Source organism: Cyrtonyx montezumae, unplaced genomic scaffold (assembly GCF_038088225.1).
Source record: "Cyrtonyx montezumae isolate F1298 unplaced genomic scaffold, pur_monq_1.0 scaffold_19, whole genome shotgun sequence".
Classification (NCBI taxonomy): domain Eukaryota; kingdom Metazoa; phylum Chordata; class Aves; order Galliformes; family Odontophoridae; genus Cyrtonyx; species Cyrtonyx montezumae.
The window spans coordinates 420412-438420 of record NW_027071925.1 but is presented as its reverse complement, the minus strand read 5'-3'; the positions used below and the strand labels follow the sequence as shown (position 1 = coordinate 438420).

Here is an 18009-nt window from a genome sequence, read left to right as displayed (position 1 = left end):
TGTTTGTGTCTTAATGGGAAGAGTAGAAATACTCCCAAAGCTGTTATCAAACACCCTCCTGCCAGCTCCACAGCTTAACAGATTGTGGGGCACCCACAAACCCTGAGATCCTGTTGCAGAGCTGCCAGCCTCATTGTGACAAACCTTGAAAGTGTGCTCCAAGTCTGGGGCATCATCAAAAGCCTGGATGAAAACAGTTCCCAGACGCTGGTCGATGTCTTCTACTTTCTGCTGGAAATCAAAGGCATCTTGCTCAAAATCCTGCAGGAAGGCAAACAGCAAGCCATGAGGCTGTGAAACAGTGCTGAAGATACTCAGAGAGGTTATGGGGTCTCCACCTTTTCAGGTATTCAACCTTAGAGATATTAAACACAACTGGAGACCATCCTGCTCTAGCTGATCATGCTCTGAGCAGGACTTGGACTAGGTGATCTCCAGAGGTCATTTCAAACCTCAACAGTTCACTTCTGTAACTTCCATTGTCTTCTGGCACTGCTTTAGCACTCCGTTTTCTGGATGCACGTACCGGCCTAACCATGTCCTGCCAACTCAATTTAGCAAATGGGACAAGTAGAGGATCTCTGATTCCTTCTGCCGAGATCATGGCACACAGATCCTTTGAGAAATTCCATTCCCACTCTCCCTTCACAGTCTGCATAGGCCTCACTGCTTGGTGTCAAAGCCAGGAGTCTGAGTTTCCACGCAGACCATAAGCACAGTGGCTCAACTTGCTGTACCCTGCTTGTATGACATGTGTTGTTGTGAGCATCTGCAATTTCGATGGCCACTGAGCCATGACTTGGAGGACTGGGAATGATTCTTTAATTAAAGCACTATGACTATTTAAACACAGAATTCTTCGTCGAGAGAAGCAGACACCTTGTGTGCAGCAAGACAAGGGCAAAGGCATCCCTGGGGGTTACCTGAGCTGGCCTTCATCAGGCAATTCAGGAACTGAGAGCTGGGAAACAAAATAACGTGGATGTTGGTACAGTTCACACACCCCAGCAAGAGCCACGTACAGTAAGACCTTGTGCAAAAGGCACAGAAATCCAGGCTTCCCAGCTGTACTGGTCTAAGGTCCTCAACTAGCAAGATATGCCAGCTATGGGCCTGCAAGAGCTCCTGTATGTCTGCAGGACCAGAGCCTCCCAGTGCCAGTGTTAAGAGATGAGATCTTAACAAAAGGAGGGAGGGGGTGTGAAGGAGTCAGAAGGAGTGCTTGTGGCCAGGGCATCATCACTGCTTTGGAAATATGCACATGGTGTTGCTGTTCCTGCAGGCTGGTCCCACCTACCATGTTGGTCAGGTCGAGGCAGTCATAGCTTCGCTCTGCAAAGACCTTATATGCCTCCTGGAATTCCTCATGCATGTCCAGGACCTGCTGACTCAGGGCCTTCCCTTTAAATCCACTGAGCTCAATCTTTTCCAGCTTCATCAGGTCCAGAGCATTCGCCAGGAGATCCTTCAAAGTCAGTGGAGACACACACATTACAACACTGACAGAAGACAATGAGAACAGTTGTCCCAACAGGGAGCTGCACTTCCATACAAAGGAACCTTGCCAGGCACACAATGAGCAGCACGAGCAGGAAGCAGGGAGCCAGATCCTACCCACCATGGCCACCACTGGCTGCTCACAGCACATCCCTTCCTAGTGGGAACTGCAACTGCCACTGTAAAAACTCCCACTGTGAAACTGCTCCTGAGGTTATTCAGCCCCTCGTGGGCTGCTGAATGTGTCACACCTCAGTCCAGAGCTTCCCATCTATGCCAAGGCACTGCCAGACTCTGGTGCTGCCCTCCAGGAAGAGGTGGGGAGATGCTGTGCACTTACAGCTTCAGCCATAGCCGGGCTCATCAGGAACAGCTTCTAGCCAAGGGAATTACTCCTTGCAGGTCTCTGGTAGCTAAATAATCATGGCTTTGAGAACCCTAATGCGCTGCTGAGAGTACAGAGTGCAACCAGAGGGCCACCCCAGCCAGGCAGCAGCTTTACAGCAGCAAAGAAAAGCAAAACTGTGAGATGAAGCAGAGAAGAGCCCTCCTCTCTGCATGTTCACAGGCTGCCTGTGCACCACAGTAATTGTACCCTCTATGAAATTCTGAAAACAAATTATACATTCTACATTATGTAGAAAGAGCACATTCACTTCAACAAATATTTTGTAAGGTAAAAATAACAGATAGTAGCTGCCCCTCATTTTACCTTACTGGGTTGCTTGGAAAGAAGAGATTATTGTCATTAACAGACTGGTGTGCCTTTGCTTTTAATTTTTATTTCACAGCTCACACCTCGCCCCTTTCTAGCTCCTCCACCTGACTGCACACCATGCAGCCTTTCTCCTGTCCCCGGAGGTGTGAGACAGTCATGCAAAGCTCTGCCATCACAGCAGTACATGTGCAGCTCAAACCCTCCATAATGGCTTTCTTCTGTAGTCCATTCTCAAAGTAACCAAGCAATGAGCAAACAGTGCCCCAGAGCCTTTACAGAGTTACAGTGCATAATTACTGTGTCACTCACATTGTCCTCACGATGACCTGCAGTTACTCTATGCCTATTAACATTCATATCTACATTGGCCAGCATAATTTGGTTTCCTGCACAGAGAATCTTATTGGAAACCATCATTATGAAGATTTTTAAAACAGACATCAGTCACAGTGATTTTGAGTACAGTTAAATAATGCATAAAAACATACAGCCTACTTTGACTAGTAAAACCTTCTGTTCTGCAGAGAACAAGAGGAGAAAAACAACCCTGATCTGCTTCTGAATAGGCAAATGGGATAGCCCTGAGCCATAGCAGCCTGCTTTGGCAGACCACCAGGACATGAAGGGATGACGTGGTGAGCTTTCTCCCAGGTCACACAGACTCAAGGAGAAGAGGTAACCTCTCCCAGCCTGCTGGAAAACAGCTTGTGGGCGTCTCTGACAGCAGTAGGAGGACAGGTGGACGCAGAAATGGCATTGCCTGACTCAAAGCCTCCAGTGACTCCACTCCCTTGGCCCAACAGGAGCAAGGAGTCCAAGAGGACTCTTTGGAAGAACAAATACACCTACCAACCCAATCAGAAGGGCACAGCTGAACAGCTCAATCATTGACTGGGCAGGGCGAGGTAAAACAAAGTCTCAGCAGACCCAGCAGCAGTGAGTAACCTCATCCCCAGGCACCCAATGAAGGTGCTGACAAATGAACTTATGGCTTTAAAGCTCTTCTGAAGGTTTGCAATAATTTTCTCACCTCCACCATCTCCAGTCTCTTCAGAAAGCTGTCCAGCCTTGTGAACACCATCGTGGCATGGAAATCCCATTCCTTCACGTCTTGGTCTGGTTTATAATAGGTATGAAGTTCTTTCCTTCTGTCCTCAAATGCCTCTTTGAATCCATTCAGGATGCTGTGCACCACCTGCACCTTGCCCAGGCTCTCTTCCATCTCCCCTTTTAGAAGGTCTTCTGGAGATAGGAACACCAGGGCCTGGAACAGCAAAATCACACCCAAGAGGTCACTTATTGCACAGAATGTTTCAGCTTGAAAGAATCACTTTGCCAGAGATAGATGAGGGAGAGGAAGAGAGAGGGGGCTTCATTGAGAAAACTTCCCTTTGGAAGCACCAGTGTGATGGCCACACACCTGCTGGATGAGAAGATTGCAGATCTCCTGGAGCAGCACCACGATGCGTGCAGGCTGGCTGTAGTGCTTGCAGGTGACCCAGGTCAAGCACACCGTGTGGAGCAGGGGGAGCAGGAGCGGTCGCATCCCGCTGAAGTCAGTCCTCTCTATGTCCTCCAAATGGCGCCTGAGGGGCATCAGGTGCAGGTGGATGTCCTGGGCTTCGGTCAAAGCTTTGTGAAGCAGCAGAAAAGCTGGTGAGACCCATCTAGATGTGGCACAAATCACCCCAACAGCCACAAAATGTACTTTCACACTCAGGCGCTGAAGAAAGCCCATGACCACTGCTTGTCTACAGCAATAAGCAGGACAGGAAACAAGCTGCCAGCACAGCAAGGGACAAGGCAGCAAAGCCAGGCCTGCAGTACCCACCAGGAGCCAGGCCACCCAAGCCCGGTGCTCAAGCCAACAGCCCCATGGCAGCAGCAGGACAAACTGCAGCGGCCACACCACGACAGGGCTGGGCATGGAAGCCAGGTCTGGAACTGCTCGATGAGATGCAGGAAATGAGAACAGTCAATATGTGCTGCCATGTCGTGCAGCACAGGCTGAGGGGCCTTGCAGGCCTCATCTTGGCCTGAGCTTTTTTTAGCAGCCAGCTGCCCAGCAGGCAGGTGACCACAATCCCACTTGTCCTGTACAGCACAGCTGTGCAGCAACAAGTTAAGCTAAAACTTTCAGCTACTCAGGCACGAGTTGACTTTGGACATCTGTGTAGTTTTACCCTTGAGAATTATCCTACAGAGCATAAACAATAATGACATAATGTGATCACTATACAATTATTACCTGTAGATCAACAAGAAGTGACAGAAGTAGCTGAATACATACAAAAATAACCCCAAAATCCAAGATAGAGGAAAAGAAATCCCCACTAGCAGCACTGCCCCCCCTGCACAGACCCGGGGACAGACATCAGCACAGATAGCACACCACAACTCTGTTGTAATGAAATTTAACAATTACAGTCCAAGTTATCCAGTTAGTATTGCTGTAACCAAATATGTTTTGTGTTTTGTACTTTGATTAGGCAAAATAAGAATTAATTAGGTGGACAATGAATTCTTGGTTCCTTATACATTGGGTACTTCTCTAGCCCTAATGATCTGCACTGTGCATATTGCCACGTGTCCTTAACACAGTAAATGCTCCCATGTGAGGAAGCAAAGAAGAGTATTATTATCTGTCAGTATGAACACTGCTTGCAAAGCATGAACAGTTTCCTCTTGCCACAGAGCAGCTGAGATGAAGATGGACATGGAGGGCCACTCATGGTGGGCTACAGGTGATGGAGCAGCAGGATGACACTGGTTTTCACAGCAGAGGTGAATTTGCAATATTTCTTATGGCCAAACTGAATTCCCCTCAGCAAAATGCACATGCTACCTTCATGTAGCCTCATGTTTAAGGTAGAACTCTGTTTCACTAATGGGGGGGGGGAACCTTCATTGTAAGTCTTCTTATTAATGAAAAAAATAATAAAAGATTTAATATTCTCAACTGGAAAATGCAGTTATTTCACAATTTGCTCAGAGCTCTCCTTCCCTGCTGAACTGTCAAAAATAAGGCAGATCTGCTGGTGCACATCGCCACCTGAAGGCCATCCGCCCATACAGCACAGGTGATGCATGCCTTCACAGAGACCTTGAAATCACTGTGCCCAAATGGCTTCATCATAAAGTGCCAAATGCGGCTTTCCTTCCCCAGAGGTTGGGGCTGCAGTAGTCAAAGTTTGGGAAATAACCTAACAAAGGCCTGTGTGGTTTCTGTTGGCTGTGAGAGCTGTCTTCTTGTCCTGAAACCTCATTCTTGCAGATCGACACTACGGGAGCTGATAAAATAATGCCTTAAGATACTCTGTATTTCAGATCAGCTCAGATAAGTCCTGCTGGATTACTGTCATTGCCTTATTACAAGAGTGAATTCCCAAATCCATTCACCCTGACCCTTGGGAAGGGTTTGGCTCAACAGAATAGTGATCACACCTGCCCAGGCTTAGAAACAAAAGCACAAGCAGAGCAGCTTCTTGCCACAGAATGGGGCTAGCAATGTGGTTGCAGTCCCCATGATCACAGAGGACTGCTAAGGACCAAACCCGCACATTAGGCTTGGAACCAGTAAAACTAGGATATGAACAAAGGCCAGAGGTCGGCACATCCCATACACATCTATCAAAGCTGCCCCATTATCCCACCTGTTTCAACATCCATGAGCATAGTTTTGAAGGCTGGTAAGTAGCTGCTCTCAACTCTCTCTAGCGTCGCTATCATGTTCCTAACTTTCCTCGTCGTCAGCTGACTGTAAATGCACTCCAGGTCATCACATCTGCAACAGCCAAGACATGTTACAAGCTCACAAGTCAAGTGAACATCAGCTCAACTCATCCACACTGCTGAGGCGCTGACAGGCTCTGCAGCCTTTGCTGCAGGGTCCCCTAGAGGCCATAAAGGGACAGCAATGCTTCAAACCCCTTCCCATCTGCAAGCACCAGTTGCTCCATTGGCCATCTGGATCTACCACACGTCCGTGGATGACACACATGCTCACAGTGGTGAGAGGACTATCACACTCCTGCCAGGAGAGGCTGAGCTATGAAAACCAGTTGCGAGTTTTCAAAGAAATGTTGACAGAGCCCATTAAAGTCAGTAGTCTTTTTTAAAATAAAAGATAGCTGCTGAGAAGGCTGAAAGCTTCAATAGCCTTCGCTACCCACTTCAGTGTCCATTTCAGTACCACAGGGCACAGAAGCTACCTCTTTCTGAGGCACAGAAACAGATTTCTGTTTCTTAGGAAGTGGGACATCTTCTAGACCTCAAAAATGAGTCACTTGGACTGAGAACAGAGGATAGATCCAGGGAGGTGTCCATCAGCTCTTACTGCTGTGGCTGGCTCCTAGTGAACAGTGATAGTGAGAGCACTTCCAAAACTCGTCCCTAAAGATGTGACACCAGGGCTACGGCTAAGTCAAAACCCAACCAGCTGGCCTATGACCTCAGATTCTTTTATGTGTGAGAGCAATTCTTCTTGCCTCAATTCCTTACATGAATCCAAGGCAGCCTGCCCTTTGCAACTGGTCAAGCAGCTCTGCTAGAGGCAGCTAGGAGACTCCTTCTACCCCAGCCAGCACCAGGGCCCACCACGCTCCAGCCAGGCTGCCCAGGGTACCTGTTCTTCCAGAACTCCAGTTCCACTTTGGGGTCAGGATTGCTGCCATGCAGGAGAGGCTCTGAGGACTCCTTTTTCAGTGCTCTCTGGATCTGGTAGCTCCAGTCTATGATAGCTGACTCAATGGCATGCACAAGAGATTTATCAATCTGTTCCGGGCTGCAAAATAACAGACCACTGGTTAATTTTGCTTTCTGCTTGTTTATGCTTATTGCTCAGCTGTACCTGCTTGAAATGATCCCACAGGCAGCTAGATTTTACAGATTAAGGTCTAGCTTCATGTTTCAAAACGAGAAAATCATCAAGAACTAAGGTTTTGCTGTTACTTCAATACAGAGATTACATTCTGGAGAAAATGAGTTAAATTCAGCAGCAATCCAGGCAACAATGCACTTTTATGAGCAAGGTTCATAAAAGAAACTGTGGAAGAGGTAGTCAACACCTTTCTGTGTAGCCATTCCCAAAGCATCAGAGCCACTTGGGCTCAGTGTCCAGTCTGGAGAGCCATACCTCCAGCAAGATGCTGTCACCTGCTGTCACTCACTCACTTAATATGGAAAGAAACCACACAGGTGGGCAGGTGTGTTCAGGACAGGTCACCTCCCTGCCTGGGAAGCAGTAAGATCTGCAATCTCACCCACACCATGTCCTGTCTGAGGAGTAACCAATCCCATCACACTCACTAACACACCTCCTGAGGACCCAAAGGGTGCTAACAAGCAGCCCAGGCATGGGGATGGCACAATGTATAAAGGTATCTGCTACCACATGCTGCCCAGACTTTGTTACCTTGCCCTGGGCCAGCCTTACAGCACTGCAGCATACAAATCCCTTTAATTCCCAGCTTTGAGCTGGCTGTTCGGGGAACCAGGATGGAAGCTCCCTGCAGCTGCAGTATGAGCACCCTGCCTGCCACAGAACTAGCACAAGGACAGTGAGTCTTCAGTTGCTGAAGCTATTGAAGGGGCTCACCCTTGGCAGGCTGTGCTAACCAGGCTGACATGCTGGGGTGGTGTATGGGAACTGTTGAATCACAGCCTGAACCACTGATTGATCACCTGAGGCAAATACTGAGTCAGCCATGGGAGCACAGGTGAAGGTAATGTACCTGTGTGACTGGAAGGGGTGGAGTCTGGCTCCACCTCTCCCAGACCCCATTTAAGGGCTCACCACCACTGGGGAAGGATCACCCCAGGACCTGTAGAATCCTGGGTGAGTCTCAACTTCCAGTGACAATGAGCCTTTCCTTATTCAGTGGTTGTTTGACCATCTCGATAGGCCGTACAAAGTATACCATTCACTTTTATTATTTTGTGTGGGTACTATTCTTTCAGGTTATTCACCCTACAATTAGCAAGGCAGGCAGAAAAAAAACATCAACAGGTATGTCTTTCATTTGGAATATCTTCAAATGGGGCAGGGGAGAGAATGTTACCTCCTTTAGAACAAATGCTCCCAGGTCAAATCCCAGGACTTATGGGGTCACCTATTACGGCTTCCCCACTCCTGTTGAAAAATGGGAACCCCTGTGGGTTACAGGGACTGTTTTTTCTTCTCTAGCATGTTAAACGGATTATTTCCAGGGTTCAGATGAAGGTGTACTTATTACAAAGGGGTGCTGGCCAGCTGCATCTGCTGTGGCTTGGCCCCTGGTAATGGTGCTATATCAAATGGAAATGATGAACAACATAAAATGTGAGAACCAACTATTAAGAGACTGTATCAAGAAATTAGAGCTGCAATTGGGCATGTTAACAACCAAAAAAACAGGACTAAATGCCCCAACAAGGCAAATACATAGCGTTTCAGTTGAGAACACTCAGGTCGCTGATGGGCCCTGAAGGACCTGGATAGCTCAGAGGGCAAGGTCTCTAAATCAGCTCTCAAAGCTCCATCTATGACAGATCCCTTTGAGATCTGCCCAACTATAACTCAGAAAACAAAGAAAATACAAGATAGACTGGCAGGGGTGCCTCCTGACCAATGCCCCCCTGCTGAAACATACTCCCATGTAATAGCTCACCCATATGCAGCAAATGAGTTGATGGACCCAATACAAGCCTAGGGAAAGCATACCATCATGGCTACTAGGACTATGGGATGCAGGAGCTGAAAGTGTATTAATTAATGGGACAGAAATGTCCAAGTTAGCTAGCATCTATAACTGTATACCTAGCCCTGAGGCAAAGATGATATGGTGCCATCCAGTATACTAATGAAAACCACTCTATTATAGACTGGTTGATGGCGGCATGCTGTCTAACATGGCCCAATAAAACAGATGTACCACTTCATACTGGTTTATGGTCCTCAATGGAGGACCTCCAAACGCATATTCGAGAAATGGGTATGATGGGGGCCACGTGTTCTGATGCATTTGAAAATCCAGACATGGAGAAGTTTATGGCAGGTATGAGAGACCTGATATTGCAGCAAGCCCCTTCTGATCTTTATGGGACATTGGTTTCCATACTAAATCCTTTAGTAGCTTCAGAGGCCATTGTCCAACAAGCAGCTCAGCTGGTAGCAGACCTGGGGGAAACGGAGCACATAAGAACTAGGTGCAATGTCTGCATGGTGGGGGAAGCCGAGGCCTCCCCAGTTAGAACCCAGGAGACTGCCCCACAGACACCCTGATCAGGCCCCATTCGGGTGCCTCGGAAGACCATATTCAATGATCTTATACGGACTGGAGTTGCATTTGCTAAAATTGATGGGCAGCCCAACCACATTTTATTACAGTTATGGAAACAGCTAAGAAATGATCAAAAATTTCAGAGTACTCCCAGAAAATCAGGAGTATGAATACAAGAAGAACCTACTACAACCTGGAATTTAGCTGATTTTATAGTACCAAAAAGGAGGAAAATACTTCCACAGGTGTCTCAGGCTACAATACATGAGCCACCTGTGGTAAAAGATCTTGATCTGGGAGAATTCATGGGTACAAGGGGTACCGGTTCCCTTAGGGCCTCCAGATGGGACCGGAGGCCCTGTGTAGAACTGACAATATTCTGGTCAGAAACAGACGTGCAAAGAGTAATGGCTTTAGTAGACACTGGTTCAGAAACACTGATTATATATGGAGATCCATCAAAATTTAAGGGTAATAGAGTGATGATTGGTGGGTTTGGGGGGCAGACCATTCTGGTCACCCAAACATGGTTCAAACTGGGGGCTGGGCATCTCCCACCCTGGGATTATAAAGTGTCAATTGTCCCAGTCCTGGAATATATCTTGGGCATAGACATTTTATGGTATTTTATGGGCTCTCCAGATGACTGTGGTAGTGTTCAGACTTTGGCAAAGGTGCATTAGTATTCGGTTAGTCTGGCTCCACCTCTCCCAGATCCCATTTAAGGACTGACCTCCACTGCAGAAGGATCTCTTGTTGGAGATCCCCCCGCTGTGGAGTTCTGGGTGAGCCTTTCCTTATTTACTGGTTGTTTTTATACCATCTGGATAAGCCATACAAAGTATACCATCCACCTTTATTATTTTGTGTGGGTACTATTCTTTTGGGTTATTCACCCTACAGGTGGTTTTCCTGGGGGTTGTCCTTCAGGGACTGGAAGTGAACGTCAGTATCACAACAGCCACCATGGAGGTCTAACCATGAAAAGAGACAACTGAAATTATCGAAGTGCTCATCAGTGCTTTGTAGAGAAACTCAAGGAAATGCAACGGGTGTCTGACAAGCCACACCACTTCTACGAGAGGGCACAGGCAACAGTTTTCAAAACTCTGTATAGGACCACAAATGGTTCAGAAACTTGCAGGAAGGTGTCTGTGTATCAGGTATCTTTCCATAATGAATCTGGTTTTGAAGGGAGGCAGAATAGTCCTGAGCAAGCAGGCAGCATGAACCATGAACAGGTGGGTTACACAACTTCTGAGCAGCGCAGCTGAGGGGGATGCATTGGCAAACTGAAGCCAGAAAAGTTCGGCCAGGAGAACCCTGGCTTCCCATTCAGAGATAACAGGAAAGAAGCAGAGGTTGTATGGGAACTGCTGAATCACGGCCTGAACCACTGATGGGTCACCTGAGGTGAGTACCGAGTCAGCCATGGGGCCACAGGTGAAGGTGATATACCTGTGTGAGTGGAAGGGGTGGAGCCTGGTTCCACCTCTTCCCAAACCCATTTAAGGGCTGACCACCACCAGGGAAGGATCTCTTCTTGGAGATCCCTCCCATGTGGAGTCCCCTGTGAGCCTTGTCATCATAAAGGTGAGTCATCTTCTCTTTTGTATTATCTGTATACTGTTTATATAGAACTACTTAAAATATACCATCCTCTATACTATCTCCTTGCAGAGTACCATCATTGGGAGTTATTTACCTTATACTTGGCAAGCCAGGCAGCTCTAGCAATAATAAATCCATATTTATTCAGCATGTCCTTCATTTGGAATATGTTTAAATGGGCCAGGGGGGAGAACGTTACCCCCCTAGAACAGACAATCCCTGGTCTAATTCTAGGGTTCATGGGGTCACCCTACTATGGGTTGGCATCCATTATTGAGAAATGGGGACCCATGCGGGTTCCAGGGACTGCCTCTCCCTCCCCATCTTATTTGACCGACTACTTTCTAGGATTAGATAAAGACATACTTGTTACCAAGGAGCGGCGGTTAGCTGTCTCTGCAGTAGCCTGGCCATTAGTAATGGCCATACTCAAATTAGATACTGCAGATGTTAACAAAGAGACTCCATGAGACCCTGTGGGACCTGAATGAAAGACCTAGAGATGGCAGACCCAGTGCCTTGAAAATGTTACAAACAACACGGGCCTCCCCACTTAGGATCCAAATTACGGGCACCGATAATGAAGTGAAACCTCAGATTGGCCGTGAGAACAATCTTCTGCTCCCTGCCCCTGAGGACCTAAAACCAGGTACCAATAAAATAAAATGGCCCTGGAAGGTGCAGGTAGGACCACGATGGTGTGGCCTACTTGCACCTTGGGGGAGATTATTGGAGGTGGGGGGTTCGGTAGCCCCTCCGGTAATGGGTACATGGCCTACTGAAATAATGGTTAACACTCCAGTCTTCATTGCTAAGGGGACCCCCATCATGTCTCTGTGGCAGACCAGGACACCCCCTTTGGTGCCTGATATAGTTGTACAGCCACAGACATTGGGTCAAAGGGTTTGGTACAGGCAGGCAGGGCATGCCCCTGTACAAGCTGAAGTGTTAACCCAAGGCAGGAATACGGCCTGTATCTTGCCCTGGAGAGCGGATCTTCCCCTCTTGGTACCTCTAAAACACTTGTATTACTCCCCGTAAGTCTATGAGTCGCCAGAAGGAACCAAACAATACTGCAGTGTTCCAGAGTTGTTATAAGACCATGTGCAGCATCTGGTGATGGTCTGACCGGGACTGATGACACATAAGATGGACCTGCACTGTGTGATTACATGCTTCCAGTAGATACCACCGAGCACTGGCCCAAAGAAGAGTTCGACGGATGCGCCAATCATCACTCATCTCGGATTACATCAACATGCGTTGCGACGGGCAATTATGTAAGCGTCACGATGTATTGGGTCTCTGTATCAAGGGGAGCTCACCTTATGGTTACTTGATCAGTGGTTCATGTCGTGAAGGGGTGGAGTGTATGGGAACTGCTGAATCATGGCCTGAACCACTGATGGGTCACCTGAGGTGAGTACCGAGTCAGCCATGGGGCCACAGGTGAAGGTGATATACCTGTGTGATTGGAAGGGGTGGAGCCTGGTTCCACCTCTCCCAAACCCCATTTAAGGGCTGACCACCACCAGGGAAGGATCTCTTCTTGGAGATCCCTCCCACGTGGAGTCCCCTGCGAGCCTTGTCATCATAAAGGTGAGCCATCTTCTCTTTTGTATTATCTGTATACTGTTTATATAGAACTACTTAAAATATACCATCCTCTATACTATCTCCTTGCGGAGTACCATCACTGGGAGTTATTTACCTTACAGAGGTTATGCTCACAGGGTTTGTTTCTCCAGGAAGTTTGTTGCTTTGTTGTGTGCTTACAACTTCTTTTCACTCTCTGAGCTTTACCTGCCTGCTTATAGTGTTGCGTGCTCCCAAAAGGCAGAGTTTGTAAAACAGTGAGCAGGAAAAGCAGAATACACCCATCAGGGCTGTCCAGATAAGCAGCAGATGATGGAGAGCAAGAATGACTGGTGAGGGATTCCCAGAGAACATGGCACACGTGTCAGCAGAACATAACCAGAGACTACTCACAGTTTCTCATGTTCCAGATCGATGTTCTCAACTCCCTCTGAGCCTGCTGGAAGAGGTAGCAAGGTCTTGCCTTTCACCTGGCCAACCACCACAAAGATGGCACTTTTCAAGCTGTGGACATGGTGTATGATGTCTTGTGATACCACCTGTGGCCAGCCCTGGTGGTTCTTCTGGTTTGTCAGGATGGGCACAATCACCTTCAGAAGGAATTGCGAGAATGAAATGGAGAAAACAGTGCTGCAGGAAGCTGACAGACCAGGCTCTGAGCTCCTTGCTCAGCTGAGCTTGGAGACCTGAATTCACTGCTGGCCCAAGCAGCAAGTGAAACAAGGGCAGGGCAGGAGGAGAGGACCTCTGCACAGACCTGCCTTGCTGGTGATCCAGAACACTGCCATGGATGAAGCCCACCTATGAAACTTGCTGCCCTGGCTTAGACCGGGGCTGTGGTGAGAGCTTTCAGCCCTTTCCATATCACATTTCTTATGCATTATTGAGCATCACAAGGCACAAAAGGAGTAAGAAAAAGCTGACATCCCAAGCTCTTTGCTCTCCCTTCCCAACAGCACTCACCACTGTTGACTGTCCTGAGGGCTCTCCTTTCACCAGAAGTGCACAGGGCAGTCAAGCTGGATGGGAAGGTATTGTGTTGTGTGCAAGGTGAAAAATCAGACATCTCTGCATGTTCTCAGGGAAGGATGTCAGTGGCACGCAATGACAAACCCTTACACTACACCTCCCCCAAATCCAAGTATTGAAAAGGGTAGAAACAAGCAGGTAAAGCAAAGCAGTCCTGCAGCTGCTCCAGCTGCCCCATCCTCCAAATCTGCAACTGGAGGCAGCTGAGTGCACCCACTGGCTGTGCGGGCTCTGTTCCCTGCACTCAGCTCTGGTGCTCACTCCCAGCTTCACTGCCAGTGAGCAGGGCAGAGTCCCAGCTTGCAGGTGGCTCTCAATGGCAGCAGGGCCAGGCTGAACCCCCCTAGCTCAGAGGGAAGCTCTCTTAGAACCTCTTGGGATCTCCTGTTGGTGAAGGTCACCTTGTCTCCTCTCCAGCAGCACTGCAGCTCTTCAGCACAAGCTGCTTTATGGGTAATTTTCAAATTTACAGCCCAGTAAATCTGACTCCTGCCAATACCAGCACAGCCTCAGGTTGGTACTGGCCTGGCAGCAGAGGCCCACTGGGCTGACCAGGGCTTGCTTTGCCTTGGCTCAGCTGTGGCAGCAATGCAGGGGCTGGCTCCAGGCTGTGGCAGCAGCCTGACAAAGCCAGGTCGTCCCTGGTGACCAGCACCTGTCCTTCGTGTTGTTGGCACGGGGAGGCTGCTGGGTGCAACTACGGCTGAAGCAAATGAAAGCAGGATGGGCTGCAATAAGAAAAGCTGTAAAGCAGCTGCAAGTGGACCCAAATCCTAACAGAAGAAAACATGAGCACTGTGGCTGGGAAATCAGGGTGCTGGTGACTCTGCAGCCACTGCGGGCTGCCCAGCCCCCGGCACACAGAGCTCACGTTCAGTAGTTCCATGTATTACCATTAACATCTTCCACTGTTACATAAATCCTGTGGGCTGCTAGTGCTCCAGTCATTGTAACCAGCTGCTCTGTACTGGACTGCACTCAGAACAACCCCCAGCTCCACCATTCTCTTCAGCCCCAATGAGGATTTATGTGGGACAGGCAGAGAAGATGTCCCCTTCCTCACTGTTGGGCACAGGCTGTTCTCTGATCAAAGGCTTCTAAGGCTGACCTGGAAGCCCCAACAGAAACCCTCTGCAATGTGCTCTGCAGCTGCCAGAGCTGTGTGCACCTCAGCCTTGGGAAACTGAAGGTCCTTCTCAGTCTCCCACCCCACTCCCCACCCTGCATCACCATTCTGATTTCCTTGAAGTTAAACCTGAGCAGAAAGTGGGACCAAACCCAGGCATGATCTGCTCCCCGTGGAAACACCGCATCCAACTGGATTGGCTGCAGGGAGAAAAGCCTGAAACGTGCCCCCGAGCAGCTGGAGGCAGCCAGGAAACAGATCTAACAGCATCAAATGGAGTGTTCCTACCTCAAAACCTCCCCACAACAGATGGTGTTTACAACATGTACCATACACTACCTGCTGTCATCTACAAACAAAATCCTGACACAAAAAAAACACTGTTTGTGCAGACTTAGCACAACCACAGAGCTCAACAGCTCCTGCCAGCCGGGCAGCTTGCTCCTGGAAGCCCAGTCTGGTGGTCAGCATTCTGCAGAACTTCTCAGTGTGGATGCAATGATCTGGAACATTAAACTGATGTTCAGACTGCACTGGTGCAAGTTGAAGCCTATTAGTACCTGCAATACACTGATGACATTATCACGTGGGGCAACACAGCACAGGAAGTTTTTTGACAAAGAAAATAATCCCAACTCTTCCATTGGGAAATCCAGTTCCTAGGACTGTGACACTGTCACATCCCAATGGATGCGGCCAACAAAATCACTGCCATGTCCCTGCCAACTAGCAAGAAGGAGACAAAGCTCTCTTAGGCACTATGGGTTTCTGGAGAATGCATATCCCAGATTACGGTCTCATGGTAAGCCCTCTCCATAGAAGAATGTCTTTGTAAGGGGTCCTGAACACAAAAAGCTTCCAAACAGATTAAACAGGAGAGAGCAGCAGGGCCCATTCGGGCAGGACGCAACAGAACCTGCTCTGTACCTGTCAGGGAGGACAGCCCCACCTGGAGCCTTTGGCAAAGGACAGCAGGAGAGACCTGGGGATGACTCCTTGGGTTTTGGAGTTAAGGGTACAGAGGACCTGAAGAGTGCTACACTCCTACTGGAGATACTGGCAGTGCATGAGTGGGTCTGGGCTGCTTCCAAAGTGGTTGGAACACAGCTCCTGTTCGCACCTTGACTGCCAGCGCTCAATGGGATGTTTACAGGGGAGCGATGCTTACAGGGGAGCTTCTCCACACACGTGAATCACCACACCACTCGGACTACAGACTGTGCTGAATACACAACAGGCTCAAATGGGAAACTCCCACTGTCCAGGACTTTTGGAACTGATCATGGTCTGGCGGGAAGGTGAGAATTCTGGAACATCACTGGGATTGCTTCTGCTCAGGGACATCCGTTCACTTGGTGTGTAACATGGAAGAAGTAACATGAAACATCCAGAGCAGACCTCAAGGGGAGCTGATGCTGGCAGAGAACAGTCAGTAGTTGTACGTATATATGCGCATATGTATATAATGTTAATTATTCTTTATTATTTGTGTGTATATATGTGTGTGCATTGTACAATTTTGGAATAAAGTAACAATATGAAATAAGGGGTGGACGCTGTCAGGGTCTTCCACATGTATTCCGTGTCACCATGCAATGAGGTGACAGAACTGGGACAGCTGCTGAGGGAGAACTACAGACCCCAGAGTGCTCCGCTCCCTCCCACATGGTTTTGTGCAGGAAGATACAAAATGATGCAGCGACATGAGGACATCCTCTTATCTCTGCAGCATGCAGTCAGGAGACTCTCCTCATCCCACGTGTTCAATTCATTACTCTTGATTCCTTTTGTACGGCATTATTTCCCATTCCCTTACCGTTCATAGTAAGATAGTTTCTCAAACAGAAACTGTTCCTCCTTGCTTCTCCAGCAGCTTCCTGCGCCCAACGCAGGACAGGCACCCAGCACAGGGAGCTGCTGGAGCAGGGCAGAGGAACCCAGGAGTGGCACCGGCCCCAGCCACTACACTCCCTTAATTCGATGGAGACACGAACAAGCAGGGCCAGCGCTGGAGGAATGGGGCTGCGAGGTTCAAATGAAGCCTGAATACCTGAACAGCTTTTTACACAGTCCAACAGCAGTAGGACGAGAAGGGCTTTAAACCACGAAAGGAGAAGTGTAATTTAGACGCGAGGAGGACGCTGTTTAACCAGAGGCTGAGAAGCCCTCGCACCGCTGTGCCCAGGGCGGGGGGTCCCTGCGGACGGAGCTGACCCCCGCCCGGCGGGGACGGGAGCCCACGGGGCCGCCTCGTGCCGCACCTCGCGGCGCGGCCTCTCCAGCCGCAGCCAGCGGCCGTGCCCGGCCTTACCTCCTCCACCAGGGCGGCGAAATGCTGCAGGGCGTCGGCGGGCAGGTCCCCGCACAGCGGCTCGCCGGGCCCCGGCGGCCGCAGGAAGAAGAGCGCCTTGGGGTGGGCGGCGGCGGCGGGCGGCGGCGGAGGGCCCAGCTCCAGGCGCCCCGCGGGGCCGCGCCACACCGCCAGCGCCCGCCCCGCCGCCCCGGCCGCGAACGCCCGCAGCGCCGCCGCCGCTTCGCCGCCGCCCGGCCCGCTTCCCGCCGGCAGCCGCAGGCCTCGAGCCGCGCGGCTCAGCAGCCGCTGGACGCGGGGGTCCGGGGCCTCCTCCGCAGGCGGCTCCTCGCCCTCCATGCGGCGGCTGTTTGCGGGGAGGAGCCACCGTTGCCCGGGGGATGAGTCCGGGGCGAGGTGCACCCGGCAGGGCAGCGCCCGCCGCTCGCCCCGCCCGCCGCTTTTCCTTTCCAGCCGCCCCGAGGCCTTCATCCCGAGGGTATTTGTTTTTTATGAATGCCTCTACACGAGGACGATTCCCTGTCTTCGCACTTCAGGCGCATACAGTAAGAGAGCAATAACACAACTCAGCCCCTGGCCCCCTACGTGCCCACATTGACACATGTGCAGCAGCAGATTGCTAAGCCCCCACACACTGTTCCAACAGACACAGTAGAGGGCCAAGGCCCAAGTTTCCTCTTTAGACAAGTGTAAGAAGAAAACATAGCTAACCTACAAAGATGTTTTGCTGACCCTTAGTCTTTTATCCCCTTAAAGTCATACTTACTACATACTGCTATCACCTGCTGAGCTCTACGTGCTCAGCAGGTGATAGCAGTTTCTGAGAAAGAATTCCTCCACTGAAAGAGCCAGGAATATTTCC

The 18009-nt window shown here is 49.6% G+C and overlaps 1 protein-coding gene across 1 annotated transcript in view; it reads right to left on the bottom strand.

The window, feature by feature from the left end:
• DNAH9 (dynein axonemal heavy chain 9) overlaps window positions 1-17694 on the bottom strand; it is a 180951-nt gene extending 163257 nt beyond the window's left edge. The window contains exons 1-8 of the mRNA XM_065735131.1: window positions 17148-17694; window positions 13075-13271; window positions 6840-6998; window positions 5869-5999; window positions 3636-3847; window positions 3246-3479; window positions 1298-1465; window positions 145-261 (exon numbers count right to left, since the gene is read on the bottom strand). Of these exons, the coding sequence (XP_065591203.1) occupies window positions 145-261; window positions 1298-1465; window positions 3246-3479; window positions 3636-3847; window positions 5869-5999; window positions 6840-6998; window positions 13075-13271; window positions 17148-17618 (1689 nt within the window). The 5' untranslated portion in view covers window positions 17619-17694. The remainder of the gene's footprint in view (window positions 1-144; window positions 262-1297; window positions 1466-3245; window positions 3480-3635; window positions 3848-5868; window positions 6000-6839; window positions 6999-13074; window positions 13272-17147) is intronic.
• Between the last annotated feature and the right edge of the window lie 315 nt (window positions 17695-18009).